The sequence below is a fragment of the Pristiophorus japonicus genome, chromosome 21 (genome assembly GCF_044704955.1).
Source record: "Pristiophorus japonicus isolate sPriJap1 chromosome 21, sPriJap1.hap1, whole genome shotgun sequence".
NCBI lineage: Eukaryota > Metazoa > Chordata > Chondrichthyes > Pristiophoridae > Pristiophorus > Pristiophorus japonicus.
Window position 1 is genome coordinate 29,570,297 of NC_091997.1, and position 20,944 is coordinate 29,591,240.

The 20,944-nt window shown below is 43.9% G+C and overlaps 1 protein-coding gene across 5 annotated transcripts in view; it reads left to right on the forward strand.

The window, feature by feature from the left end:
- Nucleotides 1–20,944, forward strand: part of LOC139233633 (phosphatidylinositol 5-phosphate 4-kinase type-2 beta-like) — a 139,446-nt gene that overhangs the window by 86,184 nt on the left and 32,318 nt on the right. For all 5 annotated transcript variants that reach the window (XM_070864038.1, XM_070864041.1, XM_070864042.1 and 2 more), the window contains 2 exons: nucleotides 1,634–1,786; nucleotides 3,029–3,175. In XM_070864038.1, coding sequence (XP_070720139.1) covers nucleotides 1,634–1,786; nucleotides 3,029–3,175 — 300 coding nt within the window. The remainder of the gene's footprint in view (nucleotides 1–1,633; nucleotides 1,787–3,028; nucleotides 3,176–20,944) is intronic.

A 20,944-nucleotide genomic window follows, 5' to 3' on the forward strand; every position in this document is an offset into this window, starting at 1 on the left:
TTTTTGGACTCTCTAAGGAAATCAAAGGATATGAGAATAGGGCGGGAAGGTGGAGTTGAGGTATAAGTTCAGCAGGGATCTTATTGAGTGGCGGAGCAGGCTCCAGGGGCCTATGACTTACTCCTGCTCCTAATTCTTATGTTCTTGTGTTTCTTATATGCTAACCAATTCTTGCATGTAATTGCATCTCGCTCTCCCACTGTATTGGAAGAGATCAGGCACTTGCCTTCCTGGGCTCAATCAGGTGGCAGCAGAACCTCTCGTGGGTTCAAGATCCCAGTGCACCTTCTACATCTTGCTAAGCTGCCACCTTAGTCAGGCATATTAATACTGCATTGTTGTCACTAGACTTGTCTATTGGTACCAACTGACCAGATGCAGATATTGAGGAAAAGCGCAACTTATGTCGATAGGTTGCAATGTTGTCCAATATTCTTACTTTGGTATTAGTCAGTTTTCACCTCTGTTATATAACTCAAAATGTACTCTACATACAGCCCAAGTTTCAAAGCAGGGAATCTATAATTGTACTGCTGCATGTTTTTCAGTGGACATGGTGCAAGACTTTCACCCGCTCATCGTTCGACTTTATACTGTTGATAGCAATGGAGCAATGGAGGTGATGTGGCGATGTCTTGATTTGGACACGGTGATAATGGGAGCAAGGGAGAGTGAGCAGGATGCTACATTTGGCACTTACAAGGAGCAAGAGTCGAACATTAAGAGGAGCAATGCGTGCCCTTAGTAATATCGATTGAAATAGATAACTGTTGTGAAGGAGTGAGGGAAGTTGGAAGCTGGAGATGAGATGGGGAGGATCTGTCAGACAACAAGCTTTTTTTTGTACAGAAACTGGTCTGTGCAAGTCCTCAAGTGACCTGAATAATGGGTCAAAGTGGATGGGTTCAATTAATGTTCTCCTTTAAAAGGCACCATTTCTGAGGTTTAGCTTAACCCATCTCTGTGCAAAGTACAGGTTCCATATTAAACTATGGAGAAGAATAATAAAGATTTCTGATTCACTGAGAGCCATTGTCTATTTTTTCTATCTAATTTTATACCTTCCTCCTTAAGGCGTTGAATCTCTCTTTGGAGCAGAGTTCCCACTGATTACTTCACAAGAGCAAAGTGTCTTTAGGGAAGGGAGAGGTAATTTAGAAGGAGAACCCACACCACCAAGATAATATGGACTTCAAAAAAATATTTAGTGACCAAAATCTGTTAATCTAACCCCGATACCTAGTAATATTTTGTTTTTGACAAAGTAATTTTTTTAAGGGATTGAGAGCCAATTATTATTGATCAACCTTCTTCAAACCTAACTGTGTTACATAGAATTACATAGATTGTACAGCACAGAAACAGGCCATTCGGCCCATGCCAGTGTTTACACTCCCAGCCCTACATTATCTCACCATATCAGCCCAACCTTCTATTCCTTTCTCCCTCATGTGCTTATCCAGCTTCCTCTTAAGTGCTTCCATGCTATTCGCCTCAGCTACTCCATGTGGCAACGAGTTCCACGTTCTCGCCACTCTCTGGGTAAAGGTGCAGTAGGCAACGCAAATCCACGTGCCATTGTTAGAAAAGGTTATTCCTGCGGCGTGTGCTCAAAATCTGTTCTTTCTTTCAGAACTCAGTGACACGGAGCGCCCCCTTAAACAGCGACGCGCAGAATCGAATGGGAGCCCGGTTTCTCACCACATACGACAAGAGATTCGTCATTAAAACGATAACTAGTGAAGACGTAGCGGAGCTGCACAATATTTTAAAAAAATACCATCAGGTACATTTGGATCCAGGCAAAGTTTGGTTTGATAAAGGGCTGTGACAAAGGTTAGGATCGGGAGCTTTCAGAGCATTAAGCGTGCAGTACGCTAAAACTGGACAGGAGGTTTGGTGAAGACGAGAGGTGGGGGGATCATGGCTTGAGCGCTGATGTTTTATTTGTTGATGAAATTTCATCGAACATAAGAAATAGAAGCATACGGCCCCTCGACCCTGCTCCGCCATTTAATAAGATCCTGGCTAATCTTCGACTTCAACTCCACGTCCAGTTGGTAGCACCCTCGCCTCTGAGTCAGAAGGTTGTGGGTTCAGGTCCCACTCCACGGACTTGAGCACAAAAATTTAGGCCGAAACTCCAGTGCAGTACTGAGGGAGTGCTGCGCTGTCGGAGGTGCCGTCTTTTGGATGAGACATTAAACCGAATTGACCGCCCCAATTTTGGCCCCAATATGTCTTAAGAAGTACAGCAAAAAATTAGCAGCAGATGGGAGCTCCACTGTTGGTCTAGTATGTAAAAGTACTACTCGGTGTTACACTGGGACATCCAGACTGCAAGGTCCGTGGCTCGTTACCTAGTCTGCACTGAGTTGATTGGAGGCAGCAGGTAGGCTCAGTGCCCCTGGGCTAAGGAGGTAAAATGGACCAGGAGTCTTGCTGCTGATTCTGTGATGTCAGCTGGAAAGTGGCGATGCTTGATATGAAGTGAGAGCAGAATGGGGATGGGGCTCATCTGCCATTGCCCTCCTTGGTTGGACAAGCTATTGGCACTCATTATCCCTCATGTAATAGTGGGCAGCACTTTTGGAGCCGTACCCCAGTAAGTTCATGCCTTCTAGAGAGGAGTTGGGGAAGTCCAGAACCAGGGACACAGTTTTAGGATAAGGGGTAGGCCATTTAAGACTGAGATGAGGAGAAACTTCTTCACTCAGAGAGTTGTTAATCTGTGGAATTCCCTGCCGCAGAGATTTATTGATGCCAGTTCATTGGATATATTCAAGAGGGAGTTAGATATGGCCCTTACGGCTAAGGGGATCAAGGGGTATGGAGTGAAAGCAGGAAAGGGGTACTGAGGGAATGATCAGCCATGATCTTATTGAATGGTGGTGCAGGCTCAAAGGGCCGAATGGCCTACTCCTGCACATATTTTCTATGTTTCTAAAAGAAACTGGTTATTAATATAATGAAATTTATTTGACTTTGCTCTGTTTGCTAATGAATTTTTCATTTTTGATTTTTCTAGTATATTGTGGAATGTCATGGCAACACGCTTCTTCCCCAGTTCCTGGGCATGTACCGGTTAACAGTGGATGGAGTGGAGACTTACATGACCGTGACGAGAAACATATTTAGCCACAGACTTACTGTCCACAGGAAATACGACCTGAAGGTAATATCCCAGACAGAAACTAGTCGTCTGCACCAGAATTTCTCTGCATGTGTCTCTTTCAAAGCCAAACAACCAAGCAAGTTAGACCAGTGGAATTTTTTTACCATTTCTGTTTTAGAAACGGGAGCATAATCTGCAAAAAAATTGATTTATATAGCTCTCCACGCAAAAAGATATCCGAATGGAAAAGGTATCCAACGAACAGGCAGGAAAAGATTCTATGGGGAGATTGAACGTACAATTAAAGGGTGATTTTTTTGGGGGAGGTTTTTGAAGGCAGTGAGAGGGATAACAACATGCAGTGCTGCAGGGAGAATGTTCCAAAGGGAAAGGGGCTTTACATAGGATTACACAGGGTATGCAGCACAGAAACAGGCCATGCTGGTGTTTATGTTCCACTCGAGCCTCCTCCCATCTTTCATCATCTAACTATGGAACTTGTAGCACAAAAAGTCTAGGTTGACACTCCAGTGCAGTGCTGCACTGTTAGAAGTGCTGTCTTTCAGATGAGACATTAAATCGAGGCCCCGTCTTCTCTCTCTCTCTCTCTCTCTCTATCTCTCTCTCGAGGACATGAAAGATCCCATAGCACTGCTGGGGGAGAGAGGATTACACAGGAGATACGACACAGGAACAGGCCATTTGGCTCAACCAGTCCATGCCGCGTTTATGCTCCACTCGAGCCTCCGCCCGTCTTTCCTCATCTAAATCTATCAGCATAACCCTCTATTCCCTTCTCCCTCATAGGCGTGTCTAGCCTCCCCTTAAATGCATCTATACTATTCGCTTCAACCACTCCCTGTGGTGGCGAGTTCCATATTCTCACCACTCTGGGTAAAGAAGTTTCTTCTGAATTCCCTATTTGATTTCTTGGTGACTATCTTATATTGATGGCCTCTAGTTTTGCACTTACCCCAGAAGTGGAAACTGAATGAATGAACTGCCTCTAGTGGTGGAGAGGAGAATGGTGGGAAACGAACAGTAATCCAATGTCAAAAAGGGGAAAGGTGCAAGCAAAGGTATATGGCATGGAAAGTTCATTTATATAGTGCATAATAAGGCTATAGAGGTATTTAAAATCGAGAACATGGATCTTGAAGTCAATTTGCTTGGACACAGTGGGCTAATAATGCTTTGGTAAGGCCAGAGGTGGTGAGCATGTGATTTCTGATGCATCTGTGGAGTGCTCCTAGTGGAGGGGCAGGGGCTGGTGCATTTGTACTATAAAATGCTTTAGGTTTTTACTACCACCTACAAGCTTAGCTGTCTGCCCTTCGATGCATTCTCCTTCCTTTTATAGAGAAGGTGATGGGTCCTTTACAATCCTCAGTACCTTACCCAGCACACTGCATATTTGCACTGTGGCAAAATGACCCCTGTTAATTTTTTTATTGTTTTTTTTTTAAAAAGCTATCAATGAGTAAAACATTTAAAATGTATTTGAGTTCCCCAATGGCTTAGTGTGCCATGAGCCATAGAGAGAGGGAAGATCTCTGTTTCAATCCCGAGTCTGTGGTGTTTAGCTGCTGACCTCAACTGAAATGCCAAAAGGGATGTTACCTTTGGCCTTGTGCTCCAAAACTGTGGTGGGGAATAAATCAGCCAGGGTTCCTGCTCCTGATCTCTCTCCAGTAACAGATGCTTGAAGATCAATTGGGAAGAGCATCGGGCTTGCCTGTGATGCTCGCCGTAGTGGAACAGCTTACTGATGAGGCTCACCCATGAATAATAGCTGTTTGGACAAGGTACAATACTCGAGTAAGGAGTCATGAACACTTGAGGTGAGAAAAATGAAAGACTTATATTTATATAGCACCTTTCATGATCACCGGAAATCCCAAAGTGCTTTACAGCCAATGAAATACTTTTTGTAATGTAGGAAAAATGGCAGCCAATTTGCGCGCAGCAAGCTCCCACAAACAGCAATGTGATAATGACCAGATAATCTGTTTTAGTGATGTTGATTGAGGGATAAATATTGGCCAGGTCACCGGCGATAACTCCCCTGCTCTTCTTCGAAATAGAGCCATAGGATCTTTTACGTCCACCTGAGAGAGCAGACAGGACCTCTGTTTAACATCTCATCCAAAATCCCTCAGCATTGCACTGGGAGTGTCAGCCTAGATTTTTGTGCTCAAGTCCCTGCAGTGGGACATGAACCCACAACCTCTGACTCAGAGGTGAGAGTGAGCCACGGCTGAGGAGAAAATTAACTGGGAGGTTTTATATGAGCAAAAATAATACCAAACTTTTACCTTAGATGCTGAATGTTCAACATGGAGTTGATTCACAGGTTAGTTTGATAACAGGAAATGTTTAGACTTTTCAGCTGTGAATAAAAACCTATTTTGGTGAGTCAGACAATTCCTCCTTCCCCACTCCCCACGTGTAATCACTTGGTGGCTGAAGCAATTGTTTAAATGCTTACTGTAGTTAAATGAACAAGCCATTTGCTTATTCTGAATATCTGCTGACTAATCCTCCCTGTGATTAAAATTCTTCAGAGCTAGCTACCCCACTTACAGTGGCGCATCAAGTATGTCAACTGAATAGCTGAGCCATAACCCAGCAAGGTCCAGATTTAATCTCTGGCTTTACATTTGCTTGTCTCAACCACACACGGGCAGGTGGGCACTACATTTACCCTCTCTGTTTTTGGGTAAGTGATGGGGAGATTTCAGCCAGAATTACATAAGAATTGGGAGCAGGAGTAGGCCATACGGCCCCTCGAGCCTGCTCCGCCATTCAATAAGATCATGGCTTATCTTCGACCTCAACTCCACATTCCCGCCCGATCCCCATATCCCTCGATTCCTCTCTAGTCAAGAGATCTATCAATCTCAGCTTTGAATATACTCAACGATTCAGCATCCACAGCCTTTTGGGGTAAAGAATTCCAAAGATTCACAACCCCCTGAGTGAAGAAATTCCTCCTCATCTCAGTCTTAAATGGCTGACCCCTTATCCTGAGACTATGCCCCCTAGTTCTAGACTCGCCAGCCAGGGGAAACAACCTCTCAGCATCTACCTTGTCAATCCCCTTCAGAATCTTAGGTTTCAATGAGATCATCTCTCATTCTTCTAAACTCCAGAGTGTATTGGCCCAAACTACTCAATCTCTCCTCATAGTACAACCCTGTCATCCCAGGGATCAACCTAGTGAACCTAGGTTGCCACTCCTAATCATCTCTGCTGGGACGTGTGTGTGCATGGATGTTGGATGAGATCAGGATTGGGCTCAGTTGTGATGACTTGTGTGGTCGAATAGCCAGCCAACCCACCCCCCCCGCCTACTCAAGGCCTGGGTTCAACAATGGATGATGGCTAGCGCCAATGGAACTCTACCCCAGCAAGAGCCATGACTTAAGGAAAGACAGGGAAAAGAGGAGAAAGCTGTAAACGTTTTGTTTTTTAACTATCATGAAAGGCCAGCATAATCTCTCCATCGCTCACTGATTTACAAATGTCGACAAGGGGCGTCCAGTTTATTGCGCTGCCAACCACGTTATTTTTTGCAAATCCTTGCTCTTGCCCCTGAGCGAATAAGTACCACAAAGGCAGTGGTGCATAGCGAACAAGTTAGACATACAGATTCCCCGATCCGTTAGTTTGATAGCAGGTAGTGTTCGAAGTGACAACAGTGAATGAAGACTGTTTCGGTGAGTCAGATGAACGCTTCCGACCCCTCACCACCCGGGACTGTCGATGATAACAGGGGGAAACAATCATTTAAGCATTCACTCTGTGACACAATAGCCCTACTGCATTCTCAATGTCTGCCTGCCAACCCCCCACTCTGATTGAAACTCATCACAACTGTGGGTGGCACGTTTGAATGTTGGCCTGTGCTGTGAGTCAGAGCCCTGACTGCAGCATTGTGAAAGTGTTACGTGAACCATAAAATATGGTTCCTGTAATTTTCAGCTGTATAATTCATTCCTTTCAAATTGTGCTATAAACAGGCTTGGAAAAGGATTACATGCAGCAGAATTGGATATTTCACTTTTTTAAAGTTTCTATTGTCAAAGAAAATTTCAACGTCAACTTTGATGCGGAGATGGCATTTATCAGCATGATCTACCAAAGGACAACCTACTAAGTGGGGTCTCAGCAAAAGCCAACTGATTATTGGTAATCTTAAAGTCACAGACCCCGAAATTGCCCTTCGCCCCAATCGGGGGTGGTAACTTTCCTGGGCCCAGCCAGGAAGTACCGCCCTTGACAATGAATTGGGTCATGGGCCATCCGCTTCTTCTGAGGGTCGCCCCTGGGGCGGCAGCGCGGCGCCGAGTACAGTGCCGCCGCAGCAGGCCACTGCTACAATGCCCTTCCCCTTCAATTAAAGGGGAGGGCCACTGCGCACTCTGCAGGCCCTTTGGTGGTCGCCACTGAGCCACCAGAGAGAGGTGATCGACTGGGCCAGCAGCCCAGCACCCAAAATGGAGTGCCGGGCTGCACGATGGCGGCTTGGTAAAAAAGGCGGCCCGGGGCGCTAAAGGCCCCCCCCCTGTAAGTGGCGCCCCGGCGGCAGTTGTCCGCTAGCTTCACGACCCATGGGACAATTTCCCCCGCGGTGCGCAAAGGGGTCAGCATGCACGGCAATGTCATCATCGCCGGTTGCACGCTGGCCCGGGGCTCTAATCGCAGGGCATGGCGTTGTCGGGGCAGCGCCCCCAAACCTCCGGGATAATTTTCCTGGAGGCGCTAGTGCCCCCATCCCCTGGGCGAAAACACCATTGCGCCCCATTATTGCCCCCTGAAGGCGCTAATGGCGTTATAAAAGCGGCAATTTCGCCCCCACAGTGTCCATTAATAAGCTGCAATGCCTCACAATTACGATTTTGTTATGTGCAACTGTCCCTACAAATTTATAAAATTTGAGGTGTGTAAAGTTTTGATCAGTTGAATGGGAAAAGACTCCTCTGGAGGGGGAGTCAGTGACCACAGGTCATTAATCTAAAATTGTTGCTACTGTAATGTCTGTAAGCTTGTAATGTTTGTAGCTCCACACTATGGATGTGGACGTATTGTGTACTGCAACTGCAGAGTTAATAATAAACAGAACCAGTCTGTTCCGGAGTCTTCCGACAGAGCTGCCTGCCATATTAGGAGCTGTGTGTGCTGTGCTCTGTGAATATATCACATTTGGCAACGAGGATGGGATTTTTCGGATGATTTAAAGCTTAAATTTTGTTGGTGAAGGGTTCAGCCAGCCGACAGAGAGACTTTGGAAATTTCTGTCTTTGGAAAAAGCTACAAAAATCCCAGATAAAATACAGCACACGGTGTGAACAGCTAGAGATTAAAATGGCAGGTGGTAATGGGACATTTGCGTAAATATAGACACAACCGGGAACGTTTTAAAGTGTATGTGTATCGGCTAGAAATGTATTTCACTGCAAATAACATATTCGAAGTTCCAGACAATGCAGTCTGGAACCGGGCTGTGTTGGAACGTAAGAGAGTGATGATCTTATTGGAGGCAGGTCCGGCATTGTATGAAACGCTGGTAAATCTGCTTGTGCCTGACGAGCCAAAGGACACAACGCTTAAAGAGATTTTAACGAAGCTGGAGCAGCACTATAACCCCAAACCGTTAGAAATGGCCGAAAGCTATCGTTTCGGGATTCGGAATCAAAAGACTGATGAAAGTATCAGTGATTACATCGTAGCATTAAAAAAGCTATTGATGCACTGTAATTTTGGAAACTTTCAAAACAGAGCATTACAGGATCGTTTTGTTTGTGGGGTGAAAAATGACGCGATCAGAAGGAAGTTATTGACGACGGATAACTTGACTTTTGAGATTGCTTGTCAGACAGCGAGGTTGATGGGCATGGCCGAACAATATTCCAGAGAATTAAATAATAATTACGGTCGTCAGTCAACCGAGGGTTCAAAGTAAAAGACGGTGGTGGCCCAAAGTCTCAGAAACTGGAAATTCTAACAGAGCATCAAAGTCATGCTATAGGTGCCTGGGACAACACTCTGCCTTCACATATGGATAACTTTGAGCAGAGTGTTTCTTCTGCAGAAAGACTGGGCATCTTGCGAAGGCATGCCGACTGAAGGGTAAATCAGCATTCAACGCTATGAGTAGAAGTTCCAAGAGACTACATAGCATGGAAGAACAACAGGACGAGGAGATGTTAGAGTTACATGTCATCAGGAGCACAAGGTTAACGGACAGCGATTTGGAAAGTATCAAAATCCAAATAGCTGTTGCGGGATTCAAGATACCAATAGAAATTGACACGGGTGCATCCGTGAGTGTAGTACCGGAGTAGCTGTACCTCGACAAATTGCGTGATTTCCAACTGGAGAAATCCAAGATAGAGTTGCGAGGCTACTCGGGAGAGAAAATTCCTGTGGTACGTCGGATCACCGTACCGGTGAAATATAAAGATCAATTTCAGAACTTGCCTCTAATAGTAGTGAAAGGAGACAAGCCTGCCTTACTAGAAAGAAATTGGTTGAGCTCACTGAAGCTGGATTGGAGTAAGATTTTCTGTGTGGAAGCGAGACTTTCATCAACGGATGAGGTTATCAAGAAGTATCCGAAGGTGTTCTGCGAAATGGGCAGTCCGATCCAAGGCTTCAAGGCGAGTGTCAGGGTACAGAAGGACACTAGATCGGTTTACTACAAGCCACGTTCTGTACCATATGCCTAATCTGAGTAAGGACGTTCTTGCTATTGAGGGAGTGCAGCGAGGGTTCACCGGACTGATTCTCGGGATGGCTGGACTGACATGTGAGGGGAGACTGGATTGGCTGGGCCTTTATTCGGTGGAGTTTAGAGGGATGAGAGGGGATCTCGTGGAAACATGTAGGATTCTAACGGGACTGGACAGGTTGGATGCGGGAGGAGTGTTCCCGATATTGGGGAGGTCCAGAACCGGGGGACACGGTCTAGGGATAGGGGATAGGCCTTTTGGGACTGGGATGGGTGGGGGGAAAACCTCTTCGCTCGGGGGGTTGTTGACCTGTGGAGTTCCCTGCCGCAGAAAGTTGTTGATGCCGGTTTATTGGATATATTCAAGAGGGAGTTAGATATGGCCCTTATGGCTAAAAGGATCAAGGGATGTGGAGAGAAAGCGGGAAAGGGGTACTGAGGTGAATGATCAGCCATGATCTTATTGAATGGTGATGCAGGCTCGAAGGGCCGAATGGCACCTATTTTCTATGTTTCTATGCACTCAAGGAGAAAGTTGATCAAGAACTCAAAAGACTAGAGACTGAGAACATTATTTGTAAGCTAGATCGATGTAATTGGGCTACACTCGTTGTTGTACCTAAGTCTGATGGTAAGGTAAGATTGTGTGGTGATTATAAAGTAACCGTAAACCAGGTTCTAGAGGGTAATGTCCCCAATACATTGCCGAATATAGAAGATTTGTTCACAAGACTGACAGATGGTCAGATCTTCTCAAAACTGGATCTTACGAATACCTACTTACAGCTTGAACCAGATGAGGAGTCCAAGTCATGTTTGACTATAAATACTCATCTAGGCCTATATCAATTTAATAGGCTACAGTTTGGAGTGTCTTCCGCCCCTGCCATATTCCAAGGAGTGATGAACCAGATTTTGCAAGGTATTGAAGGGGTAGTATGTTATTTGGATGACATACTAATTTCAGCACCAAATAGGCAAATTGAATAACATATTGAATGAAATCCTCAAACGACTAGAGAAGCACAGAGTACGAGTGTCTGCTCATAAGTGTGAGTTATTTAAAAACTCAGTGGAGTACTTAGGATACAGAGTAGACAAAGATGGTTTACATCCAACCAAGGAAAAACTGATGCAATCAGAAATGCACCCACTCCCAGGAATGTCACTGAACTGCGTTCATTCTTGGGTCTTTTGAACTATTATGGGAAGTTCCTACCAAATTTGGCTACAGTATTACATCCACTGAATGAACTTTTGAAAAAAACAGGTTCATTGGAAGTGGTCAAAAGAATGCAATACAGCATTCAAGGAGTGTAAAAGCAAATTGGTAGAGAGCACCATGTTAGTTCACTATGACATATCTAAGGAGATTAAGCTAGCATGTGATGCCTCTCCGTATGGAGTTGGGGCAGTGATCTGTCATGTATCACGTAGTGGGGAGGAGAGACCAATTGCTTTTGCTTCACACACTCTCAGTGCCAGTGAGAGTAATTATGCGCAAATTAAAAGGGAATCTTTGACATTAATTTTTGGAGTCAAGAAGTTTCACAAATACTTGTATGGTCATAAGTTTACCATCGTTACGTACCATAAGCCCCTAACAGCAATTCTCCAACCAAAGTCCCCAGTTCCAACATGAGCTGCAGCCCAAATGCAGAGATGGGCTTTGATTTTGTCAGCATATACATATGATATTGAATATAGACAATCAGCTGATCACAGTAATGCTGATGCAATGTCTACATTGCCTTCCCCATCACAAGTTACACCCGATAGGGAAGAAGTGTTTTATTTTTCATACGTTGATGAACTGCCAGTCACAGCTGAAGAGATTGGTAGAGCAACCAAATGTGACCCAGTGATGTCAAAGTTGTATGATTATATTGCAAATGGATGGCCAAACCAGGTAACAGACAAAGATACACATCCATTCTTCATTTGTACGAATTAATTATCAGTCGATAAAGATTGTATCATGTGGGGTGCAAGAGTGGTTATACCAAATAAATTCAGGTCCAAATTATTAGGAGATCTCCATGACCAGCACCTGGGAATGTGTTAACCAAGAGTTTTGCATGCAGTTATTTATGGTGGCCAGGTCTTGATAAAGATATAGTGTATATTGTGCGTCAGTGTACGACATGTCAATCGGTAAGCAAGCAACCACCATCAGTACCATTACATAAGAACATAAGAACATAACATAAGAATTAGGAACAGGAGTAGGCCATCTAGCCCCTCGAGTCTGCTCCGCCATTCAATAAGATCATGGCTGATCTGGCCGTGGACTCAGCTCCACTTACCCGTCCTCTCTCCATAACCCTTAATTCCCTTATTGGTTAAAAATCTATCTATCTGTGACTTGAATACATTCAATGAGCTAGCCTCAGCTGTTTCCTTGGGCAGAGAATTCCACAGATTCACAACCCTCTGGGAGAAGAAATTTTTTCTCAACTCGGTTTTAAATTGGCTCCCCCGTATTTTGAGGCTGTGCCCCCTAGTTCTAGCCTCCCCTACCAATGGAAACAACCTCTCTGCCTCTATCTTGTCTATCCCTTTCATGATTTTAAATGTTTCTATAAGATCACCCCTCATCCTTCTGAACTCCAACGAGTAAAGACCCAGTCTACTCAATCTATCATCATAAGGTAACCCCCTCATCTCCGGAATCAGCCTAGTGAATCGTCTCTGTACCCCCTCCAAAGCTAGTATATCCTTCCTTAAGTAAAGTGACCAAAACTGCACGCAGTACTCCAGGTGCAGCCTTACCAATACCCTATACAGTTTCAGCAGGACCTCCCTGCTTTTGTACTCCATCCCTCTCGCAATGAAGGCCAACATTCCATTTGCCTTCCTGATTACCTGCTGCACCTGCAAACTAACTTTTTGGGAAAAAGGGCCTTGTAAATGTCTGGTGTGTCACCCAGGTCGGGTGGCACGGTTTAATGTTTTATGTTTTTGCAGGTGAACTCCAAAAAGAGTTTCATGGACAAGGACCCCCAGGTCCCTCTGCATCTCAGCATGTTGTAATTTCTCCCCATTCAAATAATATTCCCTTTTACTGTTTGTTTTTTTTTCCCCAAGGTGGGTGACCTCACACTTTCCGACATTGTATTCCATCTGCCAAACCTTCGCCCATTCGCTTAACCTATCCAAATCTCTTTGCAGCCTCTCTGTGTCCTCTACACAACCCGCTTTCCCACTAATCTTAGTGTCATCTGCAAATTTTGTTACACTACACTCTGTCCCGTCTTCCAGGTCATCTATGTATATTGTAAACAGTTGTGGTCCCAGCACCGCTCCCTGTGGCACACCACTAACCACCGATTTCCAACCCGAAAAGGACCCATTTATCCCGACTCTCTGCTTTCTGTTCACCAGCCAATTCTCTATCCATGCTATCATTTCCTCTGACTCCGCGTACCTCTATCTTCTGCAGTAACCTTTTGTGTGGCACCTTATCGAATGCCTTTTGGAAATCTAAATACACCACATCCATCGGTACACCTCTATCCACCATGCTCGTTATATCCTCAAAGAATTCTAGTAAATTTGTTAAACATGATTTCCCCTTCATGAATCCATGCTGCGTCTGCTTGATTGCACTATTCCTATCTTGATGTCCCGCTATTTCTTCCTTAATGATAGTTTCAAGCATTTTCCCCACTACAGATGTTAAACTAACCGGCCTATAGTTACCTGCCTTTTGTCTGCCCCCTTTTTTAAACAGAGGCATTACATTAGCTGCTTTCCAATCCGCTGGTACCTCCCCAGAGTCCAGAGAATTTTGGTAGATTATAACAAAAGCATCTGCTATAACTTCCGCCATCTCTTTTAATACCCTGGGATGCATTTCATCAGGACCAGGGGACTTGTCTACCTTGAGTCCCATTAGCCTGTCCAGCGCTACCCCCTTAGTGATAGTGATTGTCTCAAGGTCCTCCCTTCCCACATTTCCTTGACCAGCAATTATTGGCATGGTTTTTGTGTCTTCCACTGTGAAGACCGAAGCAAAATAATTGTTTAAGGTCTCAGCCATTTCCACATTTCCCATTATTAAATCCCCCTTCTCATCTTCTAAAGGACCCACATTTACTTTAGTCACTCTTTTCCGTTTTATATATCTGTAAAAGCTTTTACTATCTGTTTTTATGTTTTGCACAAGTTTATCTTCGAAATCTATCTTTCCTTTCTTTATTGCTTTTTTAGTCATTCTTTGCTGTTGTTTAAAATTTTCCCAATCCTCTAGTTTCCCACTAATCTTGGCCACCTTATACGCATTGGTCTTTGATTTGATACTCTCCTTTGTTTCCTTGGTTATCCATGGCTGGTTATCCCTTCTCTTACCGCCCTTTTTCACTGGAATATATTTTTGTTGCGCACTATGAAAGAGCTCCTTAAAAGTCCTCCACTGTTCCTCAATTGTGCCACCGTTTAGTCTGTGTTTCCAGTCTACTTTAGCCAACTCTGCCCTCATCCCACTGTAGTCCCCTTTTTTTAAGCATAGTACGCTCGTTTCTGACACAACTTCCTCACCCTCAATCTGTATTACAAATTCAACCATACTGTGATCACTCGTTCCGAGAGTCATGGAAATGGCCTCCCAGGGTGTGGCAAAGGCTACATATTGATTTTGCTGAGTTAGAAGGACAACAATTGTTCATGGTGATTGATAGCCATTCAAATTGGGTTGAGGTGTTCCCAATGTGGAAAATAACAACAAGTAAAACATTGGACATTTTACAAAGATTATTTTCTTCATTTGGCCTCCGTGAAGAAATTGTTTCGGATAATGGACTACAATTTCGTTCAGAAGAATTTGCACAATTCACGAGCAAAAGTGGTGTGAAACATACCAAGGTTCCACCATACCATCCTGCTTCGAATGGTGCAGCAGAGCGCACTGTACAAATTGTAAAACGTGCCCTCATAAAACAAATGTTAGATCCAAATCCAAGGAAACGACAGTTGTCATTGGATCACAAATTGGCCAATTGTTTGATTACATATAGAAATACTCCTCATACAACTACTGGTAGAACACCAGCAGAGTTGTTTCTCAAACGACAGCCACAAACCAGATTCTCGTTGTTTAAATCAAATTTGGCACAGTCCGTAGAAGAGACATAATTAAGACAGAAAGAGAATCATGATAGAGGTAGAGTAAAATAGAGAAGTGTGAAATTAAACCAGAAGGTGAGTGTGATAAACCATCACCATAAATGGTTAAAGTGGTTATCAGGAAGAGTGGTGAAGATATGTGGTCCTCACACATATTTGGTAAAGATGTTTGATAATGGACAGGTTAGGTTTGTTCATATTGATCATATTTTACCTACAGACATGGAAGGAGTTGAAGGTGGGAATGATTCAATTATTTCTGACTCATCAGATAGTTTTGATATACCAGTAGCAAATCCTAAATCCAATGTACTGGAAACAAATCCAGAGAGAATCAGAATGAAAGTCTGAGTCCGGAGGCTTCCAACAGAAATGCCTGCCATGTTAGAAGCTGTGTGTGCTGTGCTCTGTGAATATATCACAGCTCCGAGAATGAGGACAGAGGTTAGGAAAAATTTCTTTACACAGAGGATTGTAGGCATATGGAGTGATTGAGGCAGGGGCAATGGCATCTTTTACGGCAATATTGCATAGATATTTGAAATGCAGGAAGGTATAGGGTCTTTGGTGAGAAAGCCAGGCAGCGGGATTAGTTTTGAATTGCTCTGGCAAAAAGTCATCACAGATGCAATGGGCCAAACGGTCTATCGGCTCCAGCAGTGCAAATGTGAGGCTCGGTTCCCCACATATGCCTCGCGGAACCTGCTGGCCTCAACAGATTCACAGACCCACAGGTTGGTGAATGTGCGACACCATTGCTCTCTTAGAATATAGAACCGTAGAAATTTACAGCACAGAAGGAGGCCTTTTGACAAGGTCCCACACAAGAGATTAATGTACAAAGTTAAAGCACATGGGATTAGGGGTAGTGTGCTGACATGGATTGAGAACTGGTTGGCAGACAGGAAGCAAAGAGTAGGAGTAAATGGGTACTTTTCAGAATGGCAGGTAGTGACTAGTGAGGTACCGCAAGGTTCTGTGCTGGGGCCCCAGCTGTTTACATTGTACATTAATGATTTAGACGAGGGGATTAAATGTAGTATCTCCAAATTTGCGGTTGACACTAAGTTGGGTGGCAGTGTGAGCTGCGAGGAGGATGCTATAAGGCTGCAGAGTGACTTGGATAGGTTAGGTAAGTGGGCAAATGCATGGCAGATGAAGTATAATGTGAATAAATGTGAGGTTATCCACTTTGGTTGTAAAAACAGAGAGATAGACTATTATCTGAATGGTGACAGATTAGGATAAGGGGAGTTGCAACGAGACCTGGGTGTCATGGTACATCAGCCATTGAAGGTTGGCATGCAGGTACAGCAGGCGGTTAAGAAGGCAAATGGCATGTTGGCCTTCATAGCGAGGGGATTTGAGTACAGGGGCAGGGAGCTGTTAGTTACTACAGTTGTACAGGGCGTTGGTGAGGCCACACCTGGAGTATTGTATACAGTTTTGGTCTCCTAACTTGAAGAAGGACGTTCTTGCTATTGAGGGAGTGCAGCGAAGGTTCACCAGACTGATTCCCGGGATGGCGGGACTGACATATCAAGAAAGACTGGATCAACTGGGCTTGTATTCACTGGAGTTCAGAAGAATGAGAGGGGATCTCATAGAAACGTTTAAAATTCTGATGGGTTTAGACAGGTTAGATGCAAGAAGAATGTTCCCAATGTTGGGGAAGTCCAGAACCAGGGGTCACAGTCTAAGGATAAGGGGTAAGTCATTTAGGACCGAGATGAGGAGAAACTTCTTCACCCAGAGGGTGGTGAACCTGTGGAATTCTCTACCACAGAAAGTTGTTGAGGCCAATTCACTAAATATATTCAAAAAGGAGTTAGATGTAGTCCTTACTACTAGGGGCATCAAGGGGTATGGCGAGAAAGCAGGAATTGGGTACTGAAGTGCATGTTCAGCCATGAACTCATTGAATGGCGGTGCAGGCTCGAAGGGCCGAATGGCCTACTCCTGCACCACATTTCTATGTTTCATTCAGCCCATCATGTTGGTGCCTGCCAAAAAACAGCTATCCAGCCTAATCCCACTTTCCAGCTCTTGGTCCGTAGCCCTGTAAGTTATGGCACTTCAAGTGCATGTCCAAGTACTTTTAAATGCGATGAGGGTTTCCGCCTCTACCACCCATGCAGGCAGTGACTACCAGATCCCCATCACCCTCTGGGTGAAAAACACTTCTCCTCAACTCCCCTCTAATCCTTCTACTACTTACTTTACATCCCTGGCTATTAACTTCACTACTCAGGGAGAATATCCTCTCATTTACACGATGAAGTGCAGGCAATGGAGGAATAAATATATTTGGCTGTATTCTAACAATATAAAAATACCCTTAAACTCTCCCAGGTGTCGTCTGTTGCAAAAATATTCCAATTTCTGGAACCAAAGTTAATCTCAGGAACGCGTGATTGCACGAACTCGCATTTATGATCTTTGCTCTACACCCCTGAGTTCTGGCTCTCGTTTCCAGGAAGCTGTGCATGAAGGAAGGAGCTGACAAGAGCACTGTGTTAGCGCACTGTCCTCATCTCTGTAACATGGCTTTGAGTCCAGCCAGACTGGGTGTAGGTCATGTCTCGCTTTCTCCATATCTGTAATGATTCTCCGTGAAATGAGTGGGGGAAATCTCACCCCAGTTCCGAGTGCATACAGGCCCATACCACAAAACTATATGTAATTGCATTAAAAAATTGCATTAACTGCAATCTCAATTGGTTAGACCACAGTGCTGCCTGAAGTGGGATGTGAATGCTATGAATATTAAGTTCTTTCTATTCTATACATAGTTTAGGAATTTTGCAACAGCAACTTGTAATTATTTAGCCCTTCATCACTTAGGAAATCCCATCTCAGCATTTAATAGGGAGAGAAGGAAATGAAAAGAAAGACTTGCATTTATATAGCGCCTTTCCTGACCCCAGGATGCCCCAAAGCACTTTGCAGCCAATGAAGTACCTTTGGAGTGCAGTCACTGTTGTAAGATGGGAAACGCGGCAGCCAATTTGCACGCAGCAAGCTCCCACAAATAGCAATGTGACAATGACCAGATAATCTGTTTTTGTGATGTTGGTTGAGGGATATATATTGGCCCAGGACACCGGGGATAACTCCCCTGCCGATGTGCTTTTGAAAGTGGGGTTAATGCACATTATTGGGACAAAAATGAGGGAGCTTTACTCTGGTCGGACCCATGCTATTCCTAGTTTTGATATCCCTCATGTTGATGAGCAGAAGAATGCAATTTAGTGGCATTTTAACAGTGTAAGTGGACAAACTGCTGCTGAAATTACATTTTACGTGTGTTGGCCAGAATATCTTTGAATATTCTGATAGCCACAGATAAAATGTTTGCTAACCTACAGGCTTCTTTGGCTCCTTAATTGTAATAAAAATATAATTATCAGACTATTGCTGAATTATAACATCTGTTCAGCATAGATATGTTTTAAATTCAGTTATTAAATTAATCAAATGCTGGCAGTAAGTCAATTAATTATGGATTGCAGTGAGTAATTTAATTATTTAATCAAGTGAATAATGAATTATGAAATGCAAAGTATAAGTTAATTTAATTGAGGTAAATTTAAGTACATTCTATTGAAAATGAATGCTTCTATTATATAAATAAATCCACTGACTGCCCCAAAGACCCTGTGAGTGAATGCACAGCACAATGAGGTACTGATCCATGCAAACCAATCGGGCCCAGATATGAATCCTGAATTGCGCTGAATTATGTGATGTATGCTGGAAGAGTATAGAATCATAGAATAGTACAGCACAGAAGGAAGCCAATCTGCTCGAAAGGATGATGAGGCCATCAGTCAGCAAATATGTCCATGGGATGTCTTAAGGGGTGCCGCACTTTTTAGCGCTTGTGCAAAATATAAGCTACCTCTTTCACATAAAGGTCTCCAGACATCAAATCTGCGAAAAACAATAGAGAATACAGCTCGCTGTATATTATAAAACGGGTGAATTTTAATAGTTGATAAACGGAACCATACTTTTCTGTATCATGGAGAAATTCAGCTTGTGACCGTGTGTTACAGGGGAGAATGTCGCTGGCTCACCTGGCTCCTGGAAGGCATGCCATCATGTAGCCAGCTTGCAGTTGCAGGTGTAAAGCAAAGCTTTGCAGGAAATAGAATCATAAAACAGTGCAGCACCGAAGGAGGCCATTCGGCCCATCGAGTCTGCGTCAGCTCTTTCGAGCAGCAATCTAGTCAGTCCCACTCCCCCACTCTTTCCCCATATCTCTGCAATTTCTTCTCCTTCAAGTATTTATCCAATTCCCTTTTGAAAACTGCATTTGAATCTGTTTCCAGCACCCTGTCAGACAGTGCATTCCAAATTGTGACTCGTTGCGTAACATAGAAAAATAGAAAATCGGTGCAGGAGTAGGCCATTCGGCCCTTCGAGCCTGCACCACCATTCAATATGATCATGGCTGATCATGCAACTTCAGGACCCCATTCCTGCTTTCTCTCCATACCCTTTGATCCCTTTAGCCGTAAGGACCACATCTAACTCCCTTTTGAATATATTTAACGAACTGGCCTCAACAACTTTCTGTGGTAGAGAATTCCACAGGTTCTCAATTCTCTGAGTGAAGATGTTTCTCCTCATCTCAGTCCTAAATGGCTTACCCCTTATCCTTAGACTGTGACCCCTGGTTCTGTACTTCCCCAACATCGGGAATATTCTTTCTGCATCCAGCCTGTCCAATCCCATCAGAATGTTATATGTTCCTAAGAGATCCCCTCTCATTCTTCTAAATTCCAGTGAATATAAGCCTAGTTGATCCAGTCTTTCTTCACATGTCAGTCCTGCCATCCTGGCAATCAGTCTGGTGAACCTTCGCTGCACTCCCTCAATAACAAGAATGGCATTCCTCAGATTAGGAGACCAAAACTGTACAGAATATTCAAGGTGTAACCTCACCAAGGCCCTGTACAACTGTAGTAAGACCTCCCTGCTCCTATACTCAAATTCTCACGTTGCCTCTGATTCTTTGTAGTTGGAACGCTGCTGTTGCCTCCAACGCCTCCTAATTAGAGAGGGGAAGAATTATCCAAGGGTCTTCCTACTTCTGATTGTTATCCAGTGATCCCTGTTGCAAAGTGCACGTGCATATGTTGATGAGGCCAAATAACAGTCATCAATACAACAACATCAACTTGCATTTATATAGCTTGTTTAATGTAGTAGAAGTTCCAAACCATTATCAAATAGAATTTGGCACTCAGCCACATAAGGAGATATTGGAACAGGTTACCTGAATCTTGTTCAAAGAGGTAGGTTTTAAGGAGTGTGTTAAAGGAGAAGAGAGAGGGGCGGAGAAGTTTAGAGAGGGAATTCCAGAGTCTACGATCTAGGCAGCTGAAAGCACGGCCGTCAATGGTGCAGCGATTAAAATATAGGATGCGCAAGAGGCCAGAGTTGGAGGAGCGCAGAGATCACTGAGGGTTGTGCGGCTGGAAGAGGTTTCAGAGACAGGGAGGGGTTTGTGGACAACGATGATCATTTTAAAATCAATGCAGATTCAATCTGTGGAAATTCAGCACTTCAGCTGTTTTACTCCTGATAAGTGAAGACTTTATAATGCAAATTGTACATTGTAACAATGTTGGAGGACAATTTACATTTTCAAGACTGAGATCGACAGATTTTTGTTCAGTAAGGAATATTGAGGAAGAAAGGCGAGTTAATAGAGTTGAGCTGCAGACCAGCCATCATTTAATTGAATATAGTCGACCAGGCTCGAGGAGCTGAATGATATACTCCTGTTTCTATGTACAACCTGTACTGTATACACCAACGTGTTCCATCATTTTGGTTATTTCAACAAGTTGCTGAATTACACCCTTCACTTTTGCAGACATATGTTGGAGCTAAAAGCATGTTCGAAATTGCTCAACAGAGAACTTCAAATCGCTGAGATGCAGATACAGTTTATGGGGGGG